The sequence below is a fragment of the Symphalangus syndactylus genome, chromosome 16 (assembly GCF_028878055.3).
Source record: "Symphalangus syndactylus isolate Jambi chromosome 16, NHGRI_mSymSyn1-v2.1_pri, whole genome shotgun sequence".
In the NCBI taxonomy this organism is placed as follows: Eukaryota; Metazoa; Chordata; class Mammalia; order Primates; family Hylobatidae; genus Symphalangus; species Symphalangus syndactylus.
The window spans coordinates 25726177-25747302 of NC_072438.2; the positions used below are offsets into that span (position 1 = coordinate 25726177).

Genomic DNA, 21126 nt, shown 5'->3' on the forward strand with positions numbered 1-21126 from the left:
AGGTTTGCAAACTAAAAGTATAATTAACTTAAGTGTATATAATATGCATTTAATTTCATAACTAAAAAGAATTCAGGATAACATACAAGAATATACAAGAATTATATTATCCTGAAGGAAGACTGAAGAAACATCAAGCATGGGTTAAATTCTTGATTCTTTAGATTTTTCCTTTGTTCATTCGTAAACTCGGCAGAAAAACTGGTTAAACTAAAATTAGCATTGCTTAAATATTTCAGATAAAAATATTTAATTCAGTGCAAATCTATGTTAAAATAAGAAATGATTAAAATTAAGAGATTTCAGAAAAAAAGCTCTCTTAAGTCATAAGAATAATAAAACACTGGAATGGGTACATTTTGGAGTCTCCACCCTTAAAGTCGTGTTGTGTATGGGTATTGTTCCATCTGACTGGTAATATATTGCTGGGATATCTTTCATATGTACTTTCAGCTTTGTGATTCAAAACTGAATTACCCTGCTCAACATTAACAAAGATGAGCAGAAAACTTCTGACTATCATCACTATCACTTCCTTAACTTAAAACATGTATTTATACCCACCATCACCACTATCACTTCCTTAATTTAAAACATGTATTTATACAAAAGAGAGAAGGATCCTTAGAGATACTTTGTGTCTCAGTAGAATGGAAAGTACCATAGTACCGTGGAAAGTAACAACAGCACATAAAACTGACCTGATACAAGATCCAGAAATAGCTCAATCAAAAACCAAAGTAGAAAATCTAAACCAACACTACTCATTTTGTAAATGAATTGTACTATAACATTTCAGATATATCTACAAAAATGTTCTTTCCTTGTGCTCTGCATTTCCAAGCAAGCTATAAAACAGCTAACCTGTTTATGTGGTATTGCAATTACATCACAGATCAAAAGCTTCCAAGAGTATCTGAGCTACAGCCTTTGGAAGAGGAGGCTATAATAAATAACAAACAGTATAATGTAAAATATAAAACTCTGAATACACAAGGTAGTATTTCTTGGAGTGGCAATCCGAGTTCCAGGCTGCCTGTATCATCAGCAATAGAACGTTAACAGCTGCAAACCTGTAACCTACATTGCCAGACAGCAGCCAGGAGCCCAAGGGCTTCAATGGGCAATAAAGACACTTTTGAGCACTGACTAGTTGCTACGAATACAAGGTTTAACGCCATATCCTTGTCTTCAAGGTTTGAGAACCTCAAAGGCCTTAAAGCTGTTGCAATACATTTAAGATAATCCACAAGTTCTCTAAAAACCTCATGGGAAAGAATGAAAACATGCTATGTTCCTATATTCTTGCAAGATCCCATTCCCATCTCAAGGACAGTTTAAGAAAACACAGGTTACATGTCAAAGAAAGTGTTTATACATATGAGAACCCAAATAAAATCCTATTTCCTTTATGGTTCTGTAATTTATAATATTGGATAAAGTTCATCTGATATTCCACACTAGCATTACACATATAATATGATCAAAATGACTGGAAAAACTAATTGTTGGTAAAAATAGATAATGCTCTTAGCCATATACAAAGTGTGCTATTTAAAAGTTTCATAATTTTCATATTTTAAAAATTATATAACACGTTTGATTTTGGAAAAAGCCACATATATAAAAGGAAACCAAAACTATCCATAATCCATACTTCAAATACAACCACGACAAACATTTTGATGTCTTTTCTTTCTAGTCCAAAACATACATGCTTTTCTTTTTTTGTTTTTGTTTTGTTTACAAAAATAGAATGAGTCAATATACAATATATATACACTGCACTTGCTTTTCTTCAGTCTAACAATTCTTCCACGTCATTAATAAACTCAACAACATAACTGTTAATATCTGCATGTATCCGAATTATAAATACAAAATATTAAATAGCCTCTTTTTAAATACATAATAGCGAAAAAAAAAAAACTAGAAACAGCTTGAATGAACTATAATGAGCAGCCTTACACAGAATATATGTTTTGCATACTTATTTGATTATTTTCTTGTGATACCTAAAAATACAGTGTAGGTATGTGTTTTTTAGGCTTTGAATATTTATTGATAAAACTGCTTCTTTTAGAATGGCTGTACTAGTAATATATAGGAGCTCAAAATGCATTAATACACAACTTTAAAAGCATTAGATTTTATCATTAAAAATAAATTACTTTCAATCTGATAGTAAACTTGTTCTTTGGCCTAAATTGCATAAAATATGATGGTAATTAAACAAAAAATTTATAAGTAGGATGTAACACTTTGGGAACACAATCTAATCCTAAAATAATAAATTGTATTCAATATTTAAAATTTATATTAAGAAACTAAGAAAATCTTGTAAGTTATTACTTAGTAATATCCCTTGGATATGACAGTTGAAAAAAAAATCAAAGCAGGTCACGCCTAATAAGAAATGTATTCACGTTAAGTTAAAAAAAATTTTTTAATTGATCAAATATTAGCATCATTGCTATAGTATCACTACCAAGGACACTTCTCCTTTGAACAATAGCAACAAAGGCTCTACTTATTTTTGAAAACTGTGCTGGTGAAGAGCCAAGTTTATGGGTTAGAAATATGTTGACCTTACAGGTTTAAGTGACTTAAGTGACTGCCAAACTCAGTAAAACTAGAAAAAATTAATCTCCTGACTTCTACTCAATATTTTCTATAAATTCCTCATTTAAAAAATGTTTTACAACTCTAGCTCTTAGATATTAGAGATGTCCTAACAAAAACAAATAAAAGGAAGTCAATATATTAGTTCACTTAGCCATTGTTTCTTCCTTCCCAATATTCACGTGTTCAACTAAGAAAAATATTAAAAGAACAAACAAAAGTAAAAATTTGGGTGATAAACCTTTTTAGAAGGCAATTATTCAATTGAACATTTACTTAAATTGAATTAAATAATTCAATTAAAGTTTAATAATTTGATTAAGCAATTACCTAACTCAATTAATTTAATTAACATTTATTTATTTAAATCTTATTTAATCGTAAGTTAGGGCATGGAATTTATAAAACAACAAAAATTAAATTACACCATTGACCCCCAAACAAGCTTTATTTCCTATTTTGATTTAGTATACAAAATTTTTAAAAAATATGGTATGTAATAAAAATATCTGGATTACTTTATTAATTTTAAAATATTTTCTAATTAAATGGGATTATAAATTCATGTTTAATATAAAGTTAGTATAGAACAACAACTTTTCATTTGTTAAACAGGATGGGAAATGACAACTTTTAAATAAAATTTTAAAAATTACCTTCGAATAAACTGAGGTCTCTTCGTAGCCGTGGTCCATAAAGCCCTTCTAAAATACTCTCAAAACCTGTGTTTTTAAAGAGAGAAAAGTACATTAACTACTAGAAAAGTTACATTTTACAATTTAAAGTCATAAACTCTGTATCAATCAGCAAATTAACATACCATAAGTATTTTTCCTCTAGCTGCATTAAGCTGAAGTAGGCAATATACAATATAATAGTCACACAATGACTACCAGAAATTACGTGACTGTAAAGAAATTAAAATATCAAAATGGAAATATTCACTACTAAAACAACTAAACAACTTTATCATTTATAAGTATTCCTGGGTAAAATATTATGGGCAGATTTTATATGTAAGAATCTTGTAGAGAGGGGAAAAATAATTAGAAGACACATATTATAATTGTTTATGTTTGTTCTAAAAAAGTAAATATAAAAAATAGCATCTTTAACATCAATTACAAGAATGAGTAAATGAGGATCAATAGGGAGAAATCTTTCTGTTAAACATACGATGTATAAAATTTAAACCTACTTGTAAAAATTAAAACACAGGCCGGGCGCGGTGGCTCAAGCCTGTAATCCCAGCACTTTGGGAGGCCGAGGCGGGCGGATCACGAGGTCAGGAGATCGAGACCATCCTGGCTAACACGGTGAAACCCCGTCTCTACTAAAAATACAAAAAATTAGCTGGGCGTGGTGGCGGGCGCCTGTAATCCCAGCTACTCAGGAGGCTGAGGCGGGAGAATGGCATGAACCCGAGAGGTGGAGCTTGCAGTGAGCCGAGATCGTGCCAGTGCACTCCAGCCTGGGGGACAGAGAAAGACTCCGTCTCAAAAAAAAAAAAAAAAAAAAATTAAAACACAAACATTTGGTCATTGCTATAGATTGCCCTAAATTTGAGGTAAAAAAAATTACTGAAAATCTTGTCAAGTTAACAAAACCCTAGTTTATTAATTTCCCAAGTATTCCACTTTCTGGACATACTCGTTTTAAGATTTTACAATTTTCGACTTTGAAGTCTGTAACATATTTAATTTTAAGCACCAATCAACTATAGGCATCCAAAAAAAATATGATCCTGATGGCAAAATAATTGAGAAGCTAAGAAAAGGAAATAATGTAAGCCATGTGTGGATTTGGGAGGAAAAAACTAAATATGGCATGACAGACCCTATAAATCAAAGAAAAAGTAGATTTTCTCGGTGGTATTCCTAAATTGTAAAACATTATTAATACTTCTATAGAAATATTTATTTCATAAGTTATAAGATGCTTTTGAAAAACATTAACATCTCCAAAATCAAGACTCATCATAGAATCTACTGTCATAGTAAAAAACTAGCCACAGTTTTTCATTTAATAAAACATGAACTACTGATGCATCCCACAACTAATAATGTCTTAGATTTCACAAAGTAAGGTAGCTATCATGATACTTGGTAAATATGTAATGAAATAAAATCTTTTGTGAAATGACAGTACTAGTTCCCATGAGTAGAAATTTCCTGGTAAAAAAGTGAATGAACTACCTACTGCTCAAGCAAGCTATCATACTGGGTAGAGACTCAGGCAGATTAAGCCCAAATCCTTCTATAGAAGGGTTCTTCTATTTTAGAGTAGAAGATACTCTATTTTTCTGTCATCAACGTGCTTCAAAAATATTACTGCACTTGCGAGCATCTGTTGCTGATAACATAGTTCCTAAGACTGATCAAAAGTGTATTAGTTGGTCTCATTATAGTCTTCATGCTACTATCTCTCTTCTGCATTTTATGTCTCTTTAGCTTTCTTTACTGCATTTTAGTTAATTTCTTCTACTATCTATTCCACTTCATGAAATTCTTATGGTTCAATCTGCTGACAAATACATCTTTTTGTTTAAAAAAGTCAACTTTATTGAGGTATAATTTTCATATAATACAAGGTATCCATTTTAAAAATAAACTTCAGTAACTTTTGAAAATCCATACTTTCATTTTGCCAAGAACACAACCAAGACAGAAACTATTTCCATCAACTCAAATGGTACCCTTCTGCCCTTCTGAGTAATCACCTGGAACATCCCAAAGCCCATTCCAAAGCATCTTTTCTCCTGTAATGGTTTTATTTGGTTTTGGTAACAGAGTAATGCTGGCCTCATAAAGCAAACTGGGAAATAATCCAAACTTCACCATTTTTTGAGTTTGTGTATTATAATATTTATTAATTATTAATAAGACTTGGAGCTCTCTTTGTGGTAAAACTTTAATCATAAGTCCAGTTTTTAAAAATCAATAAAAAACTAGGCTATCGATTTCTTATTCAGTTTTGGTAATTTGTATAAATTACAGCACTTACTGGCAAAAAGTTGCTCAAAAGATTTTTAATACCCTTTACCATCTGAAGAATCTGTAGTTGTGTCCCTCTTTCATTTCTGATATCAGTTTAGGTATCTTCTCTCCTTTTTCATTGATTACTTGACTAAAAATTGAGTAATTTTATTGATCTTTTTATAAAAGATCAACTTTTGGTTTCAATTATTTTCTTTCTTGATCACTCATTTTCTGTTTTTCATTTCTGCCCTTTCCTCTTTATAGCCTTCTAATTATTTTTTATTTTCACTGAAACTTAGTTTTCTAAGTTTTTAAGGTGGAAGCCTAGATCATTAATTTGAGACCTTTGTTCTTTTCCAATAAAAGCATTTAAAGCTATAAATTCCCCTCTATTCACTAGAATAGCTCTAACCCATAAACTGTGATATACTCTTTATTTTCATTTAGTTCAAATTGTTTGTAATTTCCCTTATGATGTCTTATTTTACCCATAGGATATAAACGTGTTGCTTAATTTCAAATATTTAGGTATTATTCAGAAATCTTTCTCTGCTGAATTCTTTTTGTTTTTTTGGGACAGAATCTTGCTGTGTCACTCAGGCTGGAGTGCAGTGGTGTGATCTCGGCTCACTGCAACCTCCACCTCCTGGGTACACGTGAATTCTCCTGCCTCAGCCTCCCGAGTAGCTAGGACTAAAGGCACATGCCATCATGCTCGGCTATTTTTGTATTTTTAGTAGAGATGAGGTTTCACCATGTTGGTCAGGCTGGTCTCAAACTCCTGACCTCAGGTGATCCATCTGTCTCAGCCTCCCAAAGTGCTGGGATTACAGACTTGAGCCACTGGGCCCAGCCTGTTATTGAAATGTACAAGATTCTTTGTGGTTGTAAAACATGTAAGATTACAGTCATTGTAAATTTCCTGACACTGAATTTATCAATAGCATATGTTCTACACTGGTGAATATTCCATGTAACACGGAAAAGAATGTGTGTCTGTAGTTACTGGGAGGAATGTACTATAAATATTAATTAGGATTTAGCTGATTGATAATGTTCTTTGGGTCTTTTATCTCTCATGATTTTCTGTCCTTTCTCCTTTTTGCCAATTTTGATGCTCTGTTATTGGGTACATTTATATTGCATATTTTTATGTCCTCTTTGTGAATTGATATCATCATTATAAAATGCTCCTCCTTGTCCTTGTTCTGAATTCTATTGCGTCTACTGTTATATCAGCTACACCAACTTTCTTATGATTAGCAGCATTTTCATTATGTATTTTTTCCAATTCTTTAACTTTTAACCTGTCTTTATATTCAAATTGAGTTTCTTGTGGACAACAGAGTTGAATCTTGCATTTTTATCCAGACTGAAAATATCTGTTTTTTGAGGACAGTGTTTAGACCATTAAAATTGAATGTATTTATTAAAATAGTTGGGTTTATATCTACCATCTTATTTGCTATTTATTTCCTCTGTTATACATCCCTCCCCATTCTCCACTCCACAATATTATTTTAAGTTAAATGAGAAGTTTGTAGTATTCCATTTTGTTGCCACCATAAACTTAATAGCCATAAGTCTTCTAGTTTTTTTAGGGCTTGCCCTAAGGTTTACAATATTCATTTTAGCTTTTCACCATCTACTTTAAAACATTATAGTACCACTTAGTATGTAATGTAAGAATCAATACATAGTATGTAACATAAGGATCAAATCTCATTATATATAACTTACTTGAAAACATTTTAAACATATTAAAACATTAGAAAGTCTTTTAAATTTACTCACAATGTCACTTTTTAGTGTTTGTAGACCTATGCTTAAAGATCTTCTACTAGCTACCATTTTTCCTAAAAGACAAAATCATTTGTCTCAATTTTTTAAAAAATGTTGTTTTGAGGATAAAGTTGTAGGTTGACAGTTTTTTTTGGTACACTGAAGATGTGCTTTCACTGTCTAGTGGTTTGCATAGTTGCTGGCAAGTTTACAATCTTTCCTTCCTCTGTTCCTCTGTACATCATAATGTGCCTTTTTCTGACTGCTTTTAAGATTTTCTTTTTATCATTGATTTTCAGCATTATGATGATTATGTGTCTTGGCATGGTTTTCTTGGTTGAGCTCACTAAATCTGCAGAATTATTTTGATTATTGAGCTCACCAAGTCTGCAGAAATATTTTGATTTCTATGGCAGATTAGTTTCTATTTTCTAGACTTTCATGAGAATCGAATCTTACAGAACAGACTCTCTTTTGTGGGGGCTGGTCTTTTTCACTCAATAGAATAATTTTTAGCTTTCTCTGTATCCTTGCTGGTTATCACTAGTTTATTTCTCAGTATATTCCATTATATTAGATATATTACAATTTTTAATCTATTCAGAAGTTGGTGGATATATGTTTTCATTTTTCTTGTGTAAATAATTAACAGTGTAATTGTAGGGTTGTATAGTAGGGTTACATTTAGTTTTTTAAGAAACCAAACTGTTTTCAAAGTTATTGTTATCATTTTACATTCCTGCCATCTGCCATCCATGTATGAAAGTTACCATGGCTGATTCACATCCCAATCACCACTTGGTTAGTTGTGTTTTTCTTTTGCTTTCTTCTAAAACATAAATAAATAAATAAATAAATAAATAAATAAATGGAGTGATTTGTAGAAAACATTCTAATGTCCTCATGTCTCCATGCAGTTTTAATTTGTATTTCCCTATTGATCATCTTTTCACAGGCTTACTTCAGATACCTCTGTTCAAATCATTTGCAAAATTTTTAATTGGGTTGTCAGACATTTTATTATGGCATTATAAGAGCCTTTCCTATTTTGTTTTAAGATATATTCTGGATACAATTCCTTTGTCTAATAATATATGTTGTGAATATTTCTCCTAGTCTATCATTTGCATTTTTGTTTTCTTAATGGTGTTTCCCAAAGAACAATAGTTGTTAATTTTGATGATTAATTTACCCAGTTTTTTTCTTTACAGTGGTTTTTCTGCTCTAACAATCATTTTCTTTACCCCAAGGATGCAAAGGCTTTCTCCTAAAAGTTATAGAGATTTAAATTTTACATTTAGGTCTGTGGCCCATTTTGATTACTTTTTGTCGATGGTGTGAGACGACTGATCTTTTTTTTGTTTCTGTATTGGTATCTATTTGATGCAGCAAACCATTTGTTTCTATCCTAAATCCTCCATTTCCCTCTTATGTTCATGTTATCTTCTTAGTCCTTTAACATAACTTAGCAAACTTAGCAGTTTTAATATATTTCTTTGCATATCATCTATTATTTCTGGTTCTATTTCTACTGATGTTCTCCCAATTATGAATGGTATTTTTCTGCTTTTTTGCATATCTAGTACTTTTGCTTGAATGCGAGACATTGTGAATTTTACACTGTGAGTGCTGGGTTCCCCATTTTTTAAAGGGAGTCAGACCATGTTTATTCAGGAAGTTACTTAAAGTTCATTCTGAGGTTTTTAAGGGGCTGGGCACAGTGGCTCATGCCTATAATACAAAGAACTTGAGAGGGTGAGGTTAAGAAGATTGCTTGAGACCAAGAGTTTGAGACTAGCATGGCCAACAAAGCAAGACCCCTTCTCTACAAAAACATCTAAAAAACTGGCCCAGAGTGGTGGCACACACCTGTGGTCTCAGCTAATTGGGTGGCTGAAGTGGAGGAATGCTTGAGCCAGAAGTTGCAGTCTGAAGTGGGCTATGATCACATCACTGTACACCAGTCTGGGCAATAGAGCAAGACCTTGTCCCAAAAAAAAAAAAAAAAAAGTTTAGTTTTCTTGGCTTCAGTGACTGCTTTCACTTTGGGTGGTGGGAACTTGAATAATAATTGCCATCCCTGTATAAGTTCTGAAAATTGTTTGCATTATAGGTCCCAGAAACTGCTTTCCCAAAGGTGTTATTTGTCAGGTTTTATGGGTGTCACCCTACACACACGAACTGGTTTTCAGCCAGATTCAAGGGCACTGCATGCTGATTTCTTGAGCTCTTTCTCTCTGCAGCTCTCTCCGTTCTGGTACAATGCCCTCATAAATTCCAGTCACTCACAATACACTAAAGGCAGATCTCTGCCTTCTTTTTTTTTTTTTATTATTATACTTTAAGTTTTAGGGTACATGTGCACAACGTGCAGGTTTGTTACATATGTATACATGTGCCATGTTGGCGTGCTGCACCCATTAACTCGACATTTAGCATTAGGTGTATCTCCTAATGCTATCCCTCCCCCCTCCCCCCACCCCACAACAGGCCCCAGTGTGTGATGTTCCCCTTCCTGTGTCCATGTGTTCTCATTGCTCAATTCCCACCTATGAGTGAGAACATGCAGTGTTTGGTTTTTTGCCTTCTTAAGTCAGCAAGCCCACTGGGCTCTTTTTAGGCCAACTCTGCCTGTGCTATAATCTGCAAATTACCTACAGGCAAAAAAGCTGGCATGATCATATGGCCTAAATCATTAGTTTCCTTCTTCTCAGGGACCAGTTTTGTGCTCCCTGTTTTCCACTGTCTGTGCATATATGGTCCAGTTTCCTAGCTGTCTACAGGAGAAGATAAGTCCAAACTCTATTACATCCTCATGCACAGAGATGGACGTTCATCCTCTGACTTGTTAATTTCAGCAATTTATACAAGCTTTATTCTGTTCTTTTTGAAAACTTAAAAACTTTTTAATAGCTCTCCATACTTTGCAGCTATTTAGGTCTATAATTTATTTCTTTAAATAAGAAATATTTTAAAATCAGTGTTAAAAAATTAAATTGGTATCTAATCATTTCAATACTTTTTCTTGAATAAGTCTGTTTCTGCAGTCTGATGCCTCTTGCTCATCTTGCCTTGTTTCTTCATGCAATTAATTCAGTACTTAATGGCTTTTGCCCTCAAAAGATCAAATTCCCTAAGGCCTAGAATGGAAGTGCTCTCCTCCAGAGAGTTCTAATACCCAGTACCCTTGAGCAAACTATGCTACATGGCAAGGGGGAAACAGGATGCAGATGGAATTAAGGTTGTTTATCAGCTGACCTTAAAATAAGATTATACTGGTGGATTCAACATAATCACAAGGGTCCTTAAATTGGGAAGGAGGCAGAGGAATCAGAAAAGAGAGATGAAATTGTGAGAACCAACCAGCCACTGCTGGCTTTGGAAATAAAAGAAGACCTCATGCCATTGAATGCTAGCAGCCTGTAAAAGCTGGGAAATGCAGGAAAATTGATTCTGGCCTAGAGCCTTCATAAAGCAACACGGCCCTGCCTACAGTTTGATATTAGCCCAGTGAGACCCATTTCAGATCTCTCACCTCCAGGACTATAAGATACTAAATTTGTCATGTGCCACTAAACTTGTGGTATTCATTACAAAACTCATACCTGCTTCAAACTAATTTCATGGCTTGAAGTTCCTTGATTGACTCAGGGTACAGATCTACTAGAGGGCTGGTCTGTGGCAAGTTCAATATTTGATATTTTTCTACCTTTACTTTTCTTGTCCCGCTCTGATCATCACCAAGGCAAACTTCTGGGACTGGAGAAAGGCAAGATGATTTAGATTGACTTGCTTTTATCCTAAAGCATAACTCTTTGATGTCACAGCTTAATGTAAAGACAATCTCCCATAGAACTATTTGGACAGGCCATTGCCCTAGAATTGTGATCCTTTTGTTTAAACAGCCATGAAAACACAAATATGTGGTACTAACAAAGACTTCAAGCTTAAGCAGCTTTTTACCTCTGATTTTCTACTTAACCTCTAAAATTAGCTTGGGTATTCTCAACTGCCTTTTTAACTCTTAGCCATTTTAAACTTTTTAAAAATCCAGCACTTTTCATTGTTTTTAGAAGAAAGGTTGATTCAGAGCAGGAGTCCCCAACCCCCAGGGCCATGGACCAGTACCAGTCTGTGGCCTGTTAGGAAAGGGACCACACAGCAGGAGGTGAGCAGTGGGCAAGCAAGCATTACCTCCTGAGCTGTGCCTCCTGTTAGATCAGATTCCCACAGAAGTGTGAGCCCTATTGTCAACTGCACTTGTGAGGTATTCTGGGTTGTGTACTCCTTATAAGAATCTAATGCCTAATGATCTGAGGGGGAACAGTTTCATCACAAAACCATGTCCCCTGTCCATGGATGAATTGTCTTTCACAAAACTGGTCCCTGGTGCCAAAAAGGTTAGGGACCACTGACTTAGATAACTTAACCCTTCCAAAGACCAAAATTCTTAGTTCTTTAAGATTGATTACACTATAGAGTTCATTTGTATAAGTACATAGTTACCTATTTCCCTACTGAAAGCTATATAACTTTTTTGTTGTTATTGTTATTACAAACATTGCTGCACCGGAACCTTTCATAAATGGCTTATCCTGTCCCACTGGTAGTTTCTACTGAGTACAAATCTTTAAGTGGGATTACTTAACCTTAGACTATGAATATTTTGAACTTTACTACAATAAATATTGCATTGTATGGCTGAATCATCCTAACAATCTTATCAGCAATGTTTGAGTTCCTATTGTCCCCAAATGGTCACCAAAAGTTATCAGCCTTCATATTTGTCCAACACATGAGTACCAAATTATTTATTGTTTTAATTTGCAGTTCTCTGATTATTATTGAGTTTCAGTATATTTTACATATTCTACCTTCAGATTTCCTTCAGCCAGACACGGTGGCTCATGACTGTAATCCCAGCACTTTGGAAGGCTGAGGTGGGCAGACTGCTTGAGTCTGGGAAACATGGTGAAATCTCATCTCTCTCTATATAAAAAAAATTAGCTGGGTGTGGTGGCATGCACCTGTAGTCCCAGCTACTCAGAAGGCTGAAGTGCGAGGATCACCTGAACCCAGAAGGTTGAGGCTGCAGTGAGCTAAGCCATGATCACGCTCCTGCACTCTAGCCTGGATGACAGGCTAGAGTCATCCAGGCTTTTCTTATTACTTTTATTTTAGATTCAGGGGTACATGTGCAGGTTTGTTACATAGGCAAACTGATGTCACAGGGGTTTGGTGTAGACTATTTCATTGCCTGGGTAATAAGCCTAATACCCAATAGTTATTTTTTCTGATCCTCTTGCTCCTTACACCCTCCATCCTCAAGCAGGTCCCAATGTCTGTTGCTCCCCCCTTTGAATCCATGTGTTCTCATCATTTATATGGTAGAATAGGTGGTATTTGATTTTCTATTCCTGTGTTAGTTTGCTAAGGATGATGGTCTCCAGCTCCATTTATGTCCCTGCAAAGGGCATGAGCTTGTTCTTTTTCATGGCTGCATAGTATTCCGTGTGTGTGTGTGTGTGTGTGTGTGTGTGTGTGTGTGTGTGTGTGTGTGTGTATGTGTGTATGTGTGTATACAAGATATTTTCTTTATCCAATCTATCAATGATGGGCATTTAGGTTGATTCCATGTCTTTACTATTGTGAATAGTGCTGCAATGAACATATGCGTGCACACGTCTTTACAATACAACAATTTATATTCTTTTGGGTATACACCCAGTAATGGGATTGCTGGTTTGAATGGTAGTTCTGCTTTCAGCTCTTTGAGGAACTGCCCACAATGCTGTCCACAACGGTTGAACTAATTTATCCTCCCACCAACAGTGTGTAAGTGTTCCATTTTCTCCGCAACCTTGCCAGCATGTTATTTTACTTTTTAGTAACAGCCATTCTGACTGGTGTGAAATGTTATCTCACTGTGGTTTGATTTGCATTTCTCCATTAATCATGATATTGAGCTTGTTTTCATATACTTGTTGGCTGCATGCACACCTTCTTTTGAAAAGTGTCCGTTCACGTCCTTTGCCCACTTTTTAATGGAAATTTTTTTTCTTGTAAATTTAAGTAAGTTCCCTATGGACGCTGGAAATTAAACCTTTGTCAGATGCATAGTTTGCAAATATTTTCTCCCATTCTGCAGGCTGTCTCTTTACTCTGTTGATAGTTTATTTTGCTGTGCAGAAGTTCTTTAACTAGTTCCCATTTGCCAATTTTTGTTTTCATTGCAATTACTTTTGGCATCTTTGTCATGAAATCTTTGCCCATGCCTATGTCCTAAATGGTACTGCCTAGGTTGTCTTCAAGGGTATTTATAGTTTTGGGTTTTACATTTAAGTCTTTAATCCATCTTGAGTTAATTTTTTATAAGGTATAAGGAAGGGGTCTAGTTTCAATTTTCTGCACACGGCTAGCCAGTTATCCCAGCACCATTTAATGAAAAGGAAGTCCTTTCCCCATTACTTGTTTTTGTTAGCTTTGTTGAAGATTAGATAGTTGTAGGTATATGGCCTTATTTCTGTGCTCTCTGTTCCATCCAATTGGTCTGTATGCCTAGTTCTATATCAGTACCATGTTGTTTTAGTTACTGCAGTCCTGTGGTATAGTTTGAAGTCAGGTAATGTGATGCCTCTAGCTTTGTTCTTTTTGCTTAGGATTGCCTTGGCTATTCAGGCTCTTTTTTGGTTCAATACAAATTTACAAATAGTTGTTTCTAGTTCTGTGAAGAATGTTATTGACAGTTTGATAGAAACAGCAGTGAATCTATAAATTGCTTTGGAGAAAATGGTAATTTTAATGATATTGATTCTTCCTATCCATGAGCAAAGAATGTTTTTCCTTTTGTTTGTGTCATCTCTGACTTATCTGAGCAGTGTTTTGTAATTCTCATTGTAGAGATGTTTCACCTCCCTGGTTAGCTGTATTCCTGGATATTTTATTCTTTTTGTGGCAACTGTGAATGAGACTGAGTTCCTGATTTGGCTCTCGGCTCGCTGTTGTTGGTGTATAGGAATGAGAGTAATATTTGTACATTGCTTTTGTATCCTGAAATTTTGCTGAAGTTGTTTATCTGCTGAAGGAGCTTTTGGGTTAAGACTATGGGGTTTTCTAGATATAGAATCACGTCATTGACAGACAAGTAATAGTTTGACTTCCTCTTTTCATATTTGGATGTGCTTATTTCTTTCTCTTGCCTGACTACTCTGGCCAGCACTTCCAATATTATGTTGAATAGAAGTAGTGAGAGAGGATATCCCTGTCATGTGCCAGTTTTCAAGGGTAATGCTTCCAGCTTTTGCTCATTCAGTATGATGTTGGCTGTGAGTTTGTCATATGTGACTCTTATTATTTTGAGGTGTGTTCCTTTAATACCTAATTTATTGAGAATTTTTAGCATGAAAGGAAACTGAATCAAAACATTGAAAGCCTTTTCTGTATCTGCTGAGATAATCATGTGGTTTTTGTCCTTAGTTCTGTTTATATGATGAATCACATCTATTGACTTGCATATGTTGAACCGATCTTGCATCTCAGGGATAAAGCCTACCTAATAGTGGTGTATTAGCTCTTTGATGTGCTGCTGGATTCAGTCTCCAAGTATTTTGTTGAGGATTTTTGCATCTATGTTCGTCAAGGATATTATCCTGGAGTTGTCTTTTATTGTTGTGTCTCTGCCAAGTTTTGGTATCAGGATGATGCTGGCCTCATACAATGAGTTGGGGAGGAGATCCTCTTCCTATATTTTTTGGAAGAGTTTCAGTACCAATGGTACCAGCTCTTGTTTGTGTATCTGGTAGAATTCGGCTGTGAATCTATCTGGTCCTGAGCTTTTTCAGGTTGGTAGGTAGGGTATTCATTACTGATTCAACTTAGGAGCTCATTATTGGTCTCTTCAGGGAATCAATTTCTTCCTGGTTCAGTTGTGTGTGGGGGGTTATATGTGGCCAGAAATTTGTCCATCTTTTCTAGGTTTTCTAGTTTGTATGAATAGGGATGTTTGTAGTAGTCTCTGATGGTTATTTGTATTTCCATGGAGTCAATGGTTAACATCCCCTTTGTCTTTTCTAATTGTGCTTATTTAGGTCTTTTCTCTTCTGTATTATCTAGCTAGTGATGTATTTTATTTATTTTTTCAAAAAACAACTCCTGAATTCGTTGATCTTCTGAATGGTTTTTCTTGTCTCAATCTCCATCAGTTAAGCTCGGATTTTGGTTACTTCTTGTTTTCTGCTAACTTTGGGGTTAGTTTGCTCTTGCTTCTCTAGTTCTTTTACTTGTGATGTTAGGCTGTTAATCTGAGATCTTTCTAACTTTTTGATGTGGGCATTTAGTGCTATAAATTTCTCTCTTAACACTGCCTTAGTTGTGCCCCAGAGATTCTGGTATGTTGTATTTTTGTTCCATTAGTTTCATAGAACTTGTTGATTTTTGCTTTAATTTCATTATTTATCCAAAAGATAAACAACATGCTATTCAGGAGCACGTTGTTTAATTTTCATATAATTGCATAGTTTTGAGTGATTTTTTAAAAGTTTTAATTTATATTTTTATTGAGCTGTGGTCTGAGAGTTTTTAATATGATTTTGGTTCTTCTGGATTTGCTGAGGATTATGTCCAATTGTGTGGTCAGTTTTAGAGTATGTGATGTGCCATGTGCCATGTGGTGACGAGAAGTACGTATACTCTGTTGTTTTGAGATGGAGAGTCCCGTAGAGGTCTATCAGATCCATTGGGTCCAATGGTGAATTCAGGTCCTGAACATCTTGTTAATTTTCTCCCTTGATATACTACTCTCAGGGGAGTGCTGAAGTCTCCCATTTTTATTGTGTGGGAGTCTATAAGTATCTTTGTAGGTCTCTAAGAACTTGCTTTATGAATCTGGTTGCTCCTCTGCTGGGTGCATATATATCTAGAATAGTTAGGTCTTCTTGTTGAATTGAACCCTTTACCCTTATTTAATGCTCTTCTTTGCCATTTTTGATCTTTGTTGGTTTAAAGTCTGTTTTGTCTGACATTTGGATTGCAACCTGGCTTTTTTCTCATTTCCGTTTGTTTGGTAGATTTTCCTCCATCCTTTTATTTTCAGCCTATGGTTGTCACTGTATGTGAGGTGGGTCTCTTGAAGATGGCATACCATTGGGTCTTGCTTTTTTATCCAGATTGATACTCTCTACTTTTTAAATAGTGCATTTTACCCATTTACATTCAACATTAGTATTGATATGTGTGGATTTGACCCTGTTATTGTGTTGTTAGCTAGTTATTATGCTGGCTTGTTTGTGTGGTTGCTTTACAGTGTCACTTGTCTGTGTACTAAAGTATTCTTGTATTGGCCAGAAATGATCTTTCCTTTCTACATTTAATGCTCCTTTCAAGATCTCTCGTAAGGCAGGTCTGATAGTAAAAAATACCCTCAGTATTTGCTTACCTAAAAAGGATCTTATTTCACCTTTGCTTAGGAAGCTTAGTTTGGCTGGATATAAAAATCTTGGTTGAGAATATTGTTATTTAAGAATGTTGAGTATAAGCCCCAAATCTCTTCTGGCTTGTAGGGTTTCTGCTGAGAGGTCTGCTATTAGCCTGATAGGGTTCCCTTTGTAAATGACCTGCGCTTTCTCCAGCTACCTTTAACATTCTTTCACTACAACCTTGGAAAATGTAATGATTACATGTCATAGGGATGATCTTGCACAGAATCTTCCAGGGGTTCTCTGTATCTTCTGAATTTGACTGTTGGCCTCTCTAGTGAGGTTGGGGAGGTTTTCATGAATGATACCCTGAAATATGTTTTCCAAGTTGTTTTCTATTTCCCTGTCCCTTCCAGGGATGCCAGTGATTTGTAGGTTTGGCCTCTTTACATAATCCCATATTTGTTGGAGGCTTTGTTCTTTCCTTTTCATCCTGTTTTCTTTATTTTGTCTGACTGTCTTATTTCTGAGAGCCAGTCTTCAAGTTCCGAGATTACTTCCTCAGCTTGGTCTACTCTGCTGTTACTACTTATGATTGCATTGTGATATTCTTGTAGTGTGTTTTTCTGCTTTATCAGATCAGTTAGGTGTGTTGTTTGTTTATTTATACTGGCTATTTTGTTTGTCAGCTCCTGTATCATTTTACTGTGATTCTTAGTTTCTGTTGATTGGGTCTTGGTGTTCTCCCGAATCTCAATGATCTTTTTTTTTTTCTATCTATATTCTGAATTCCATTATTGCTATTTCTGCTTTGGCTACTTCTCAACTGAACTGTTGGTCTTTTAAGAATTCAGGCATAGTTGAGAAGAGGAGCCAAGATGGCCGAATAGGAACAGCTCCAGTCTACACTCCCAGCGTGAGCGACACAAAAGACGGATGATTTCTGCATTTCCATCTGAGGTACCGGGTTCATCTCACTAGGGAGTGCCAGACAGTGGGTGCAGGACAGTGGGTGCAGCGCACCATGCGCGAGCCGAAGCAGGGCAAGGCATTGCCTCACTCGGGAAGCGCAAGGGGTCAGGGAGTTCCCTTTCCTAATCAAAGACAGGAGTGACAGACGGCACCTGGAAAATTGAGTCACTCCCACCCAAATACTGCGCTTTTCCAACGGGCTTAAAAAATGGCACACCAGGAGATTATATCCTGCACCTGGCTAGGAGGGTCCTAGGCCCACGGAGTCTTGCTGATTGCTAGCACAGCAGTCTGAGATCAAACTGCAAGGCAGCAGCAAGGCTGGGGGAGGGCCGCCCACCATTGCCCAGGCTTGATTAGGTAAACAAAGCAGCCGGGAAGCTCGAACTGGATGGAGCCCACCACAGCTCAAGGAGGCCTGCCTGCCTCTGTAGGCTCCACCTCTGGGGTCAGGGCACAGACAAACTAAAAGACAGCAGTAACCTCTGCAGACTTAAATGTCCCTGTTTGACAGCTTTGAAGAGAGTAGTGGTTCTCCCAGCACACAGCCGGAGATCTGAGAACGGACAGACTGCCTCCTCAAGTGGGTCCCTGACCCCCGAGCAGCCTAACTGGGAGGCACCCACCCAGTAGGGGCAGACTGACACGGCACACGGCCGGGTACCCCTCTGAGACAAAACTTCCAGAGGAATGATCAGGCAGCAGCATTCGCGGTTCATGAAAATCCGCTGTTCTGCAGCCACCGCTGCTGACACCCAGGCAAACAGAGTCTGGAGTGGACCTCTAGCAAACTCCAACAGATCTGCAGCTGAGGGTCTTGTCTGGTAAAAGGAAAACTAACAACCAGAAAGGACATCCACACCAGAAACTCATCTGTACGTCACCATCATCAAACACTAAAGGTAGATAAAACCACAAAGATGGGAAAAAAACAGAGCAGAAAAACTGGAAACTCTAAATATCAGAGTGCCTCTCCTCCTCCAAAGGAACGCAGCTCCTAATCAGCAAAGGAAAAAAGCTGGACGGAGAATGACTTTGACGAGTTGAGAGAAGAAGGCTTCAGACAATCAAATTACTCCGAGCTACAGGAGGAAATTCGAATCAATGGCAAAGAAGTTAAAAGCTTCAAAAAAAATTAGACGAAGGGATAACTAGAATAACCAATGCAGAGAAGTCCTTAAAGGACCTGACGGAGCTGAAAACCATGGCACGAGAGCTACGTGACGAATGCAGAAGCCTCAGTAGCCGATGCAATCAACTGGAAGAAAGGGTATCAACAATGGAAGACGAAATGAATGAAATGAAGCAAGAAGAGAAGTTTAGAGAAAAAAGAATAAAAAGAAACGAACAAAGCCTCGAAGAAATATGGGACTATGTGAAAAGACCAAAGCTACATCTGATTGGTGTACCTGAAAGTGACAGGGAGAATGGAACCAAGTTGGAAAACACTCTGCAGGATATCATCCAGGAGAACTTCTCCAATATAGCAAGGCAGGCCAACATTCAGATTCAGGAAATACAGAGAACGCCACAAAGATACTCTTCAAGAAGAGCAACTCCAAGACACATAATTGTCAGATTCACCAAAGTTGAAATGAAGGAAAAAACATTAAGAGCAGCTAGAGAGAAAGGTTGGGTTACCCACAAAGGGAAGCCCATCAGACTAACAGCAGATCTCTCGGCAGAAACTCTACAAGCCAGAATTCTTAAAGAAAAGAATTTAACCCAGAATTTCATATCTAGCCAAACTATGCTTCATAAGTGAAGGAGAAATAAAATACTTTACAGACAAGCAAATGCTGAGAGATTTTGTCATCACCAGGCCTGCCCTAAAAGAGCTCCAGAAGGAAGCACTAAACATGGAAAGGAACAACCGGTACCAGCCACTGCAAAATCATGCCAAATTGTAAAGACCACTGAGGCTAGGAAGAAACCGCATCAACTAATGAGCAAAATAACCAGCTAACATCATAATGACAGGATCAAATTCACACATAACAATATTAACTTTAAATGTAAATGGACTAAATTCTCCAATTAAAACACATAGACTGGCAAATTGGATAAAGAGTCAACACCCATCAGTGTGCTGTATTCAGGAGACCCACCTCACATGCAAAGACATACACAGGCTCAAAATAAAAGGATGAAGGAAGATCTACCAAGCAAATGGAAAACAAAAAAAGGCACGGGTTGCAATCCTAGTCTCTGATAAAATAGACTTTAAACCAACAAAGATCAAAAGAGACAAAGATGGCCATTATATAATGGTAAAGGGATCAACTCAACAAGAAGAGCTAACTATCCTAAATATATATGCACCCAATACAGGAGCACCCAGATTCATAAAGCAAGTTCTGAGTGACCTACAAAGAGACTTAGACTCACACAATAATAACGGGAGACTTTAACACCCCACTGTCAACATTAGACAGATCAACGAGACAGAAAGTTAACAAGGATACCCAGGAATTGAACTCAGCTCTACACCAAGCGGACCTAATAGACATCTACAGAACTCTCCACCCCAAATAAACAGAATATACATTTTTCTCAGCACCACACCACACCTATTCCAAAATTGACCATAGCTGGAAGTAAAGTTCTCCTCAGCAAATGTAAAAGAACAGAAATTATAACAAACTGTCTCTCAGACCACAGTGCAATCAAACTAGAACTCAGGATAAGAAACTCACTCAAAACCACTCAACTATATGGAAACTTAACAACCTGCTCCTGAATGACTACTGGATACATAACGAAATGAAGGCAGAAATAAAGATGTTCTTTGAAACCAATGAGAACAAAGACATAACATACCAGAACCTCTGGGACACACCCAAAGCAGTGTGTAGAGGGAAATTTATAGCACTAAATGCCCACAAGAGAAAGCAGGAAAGATCCAAAATTGACACCCTAACATCACAATTAAAAGGAACTAGAAAAGCAAGAGCAAACACATTCAAAAGCTAGCAGAAGGCTAGAAATAACTAAAATCAGAGCAGAACTGAAGGAAATAGAGACACAAAAAACCCTTCAAAAAATTAATGAATCCAGAAGCTGGTTTTTTGAAAAGATCAACAAAATTGATAGACCACTAGCAAGACTAATAAAAAAGAAAAGAGAGAAGAATCAAATAGATGCAATAAAAAATAGTAAAGAGGATATCACCACTGATCCCACAGAAATACAAACTACCATCAGAGAATACTACAAACACCTCTATGCAAATAAACTAGAAAACCTAGAAGAAATGGATAAATTCCTTGACACATACACCCTCCGAAGACTAAACAAGGAAGAAGTTGAATCTCTGAATAGACCAATAACAGGTTCTGAAATTGTGGCAATAATCAATA

At 36.2% G+C, this 21126-nt stretch overlaps 1 protein-coding gene across 21 annotated transcripts in view; it reads right to left on the bottom strand.

Moving 5' to 3' along the window:
• The window catches only part of LCORL (ligand dependent nuclear receptor corepressor like), a 186734-nt gene that overhangs the window by 128282 nt on the left and 37326 nt on the right, over nucleotides 1-21126 (bottom strand). For all 21 annotated transcript variants that reach the window (XR_010116184.1, XM_055246387.2, XM_055246391.2 and 18 more), the window contains exon 2: nucleotides 3279-3344. Coding sequence is in view for 17 of the 21 variants with exons in the window: in XM_055246387.2 (XP_055102362.1) it covers nucleotides 3279-3344 (66 nt within the window). In the remaining 4 variants the exon portion in view is untranslated. The remainder of the gene's footprint in view (nucleotides 1-3278; nucleotides 3345-21126) is intronic.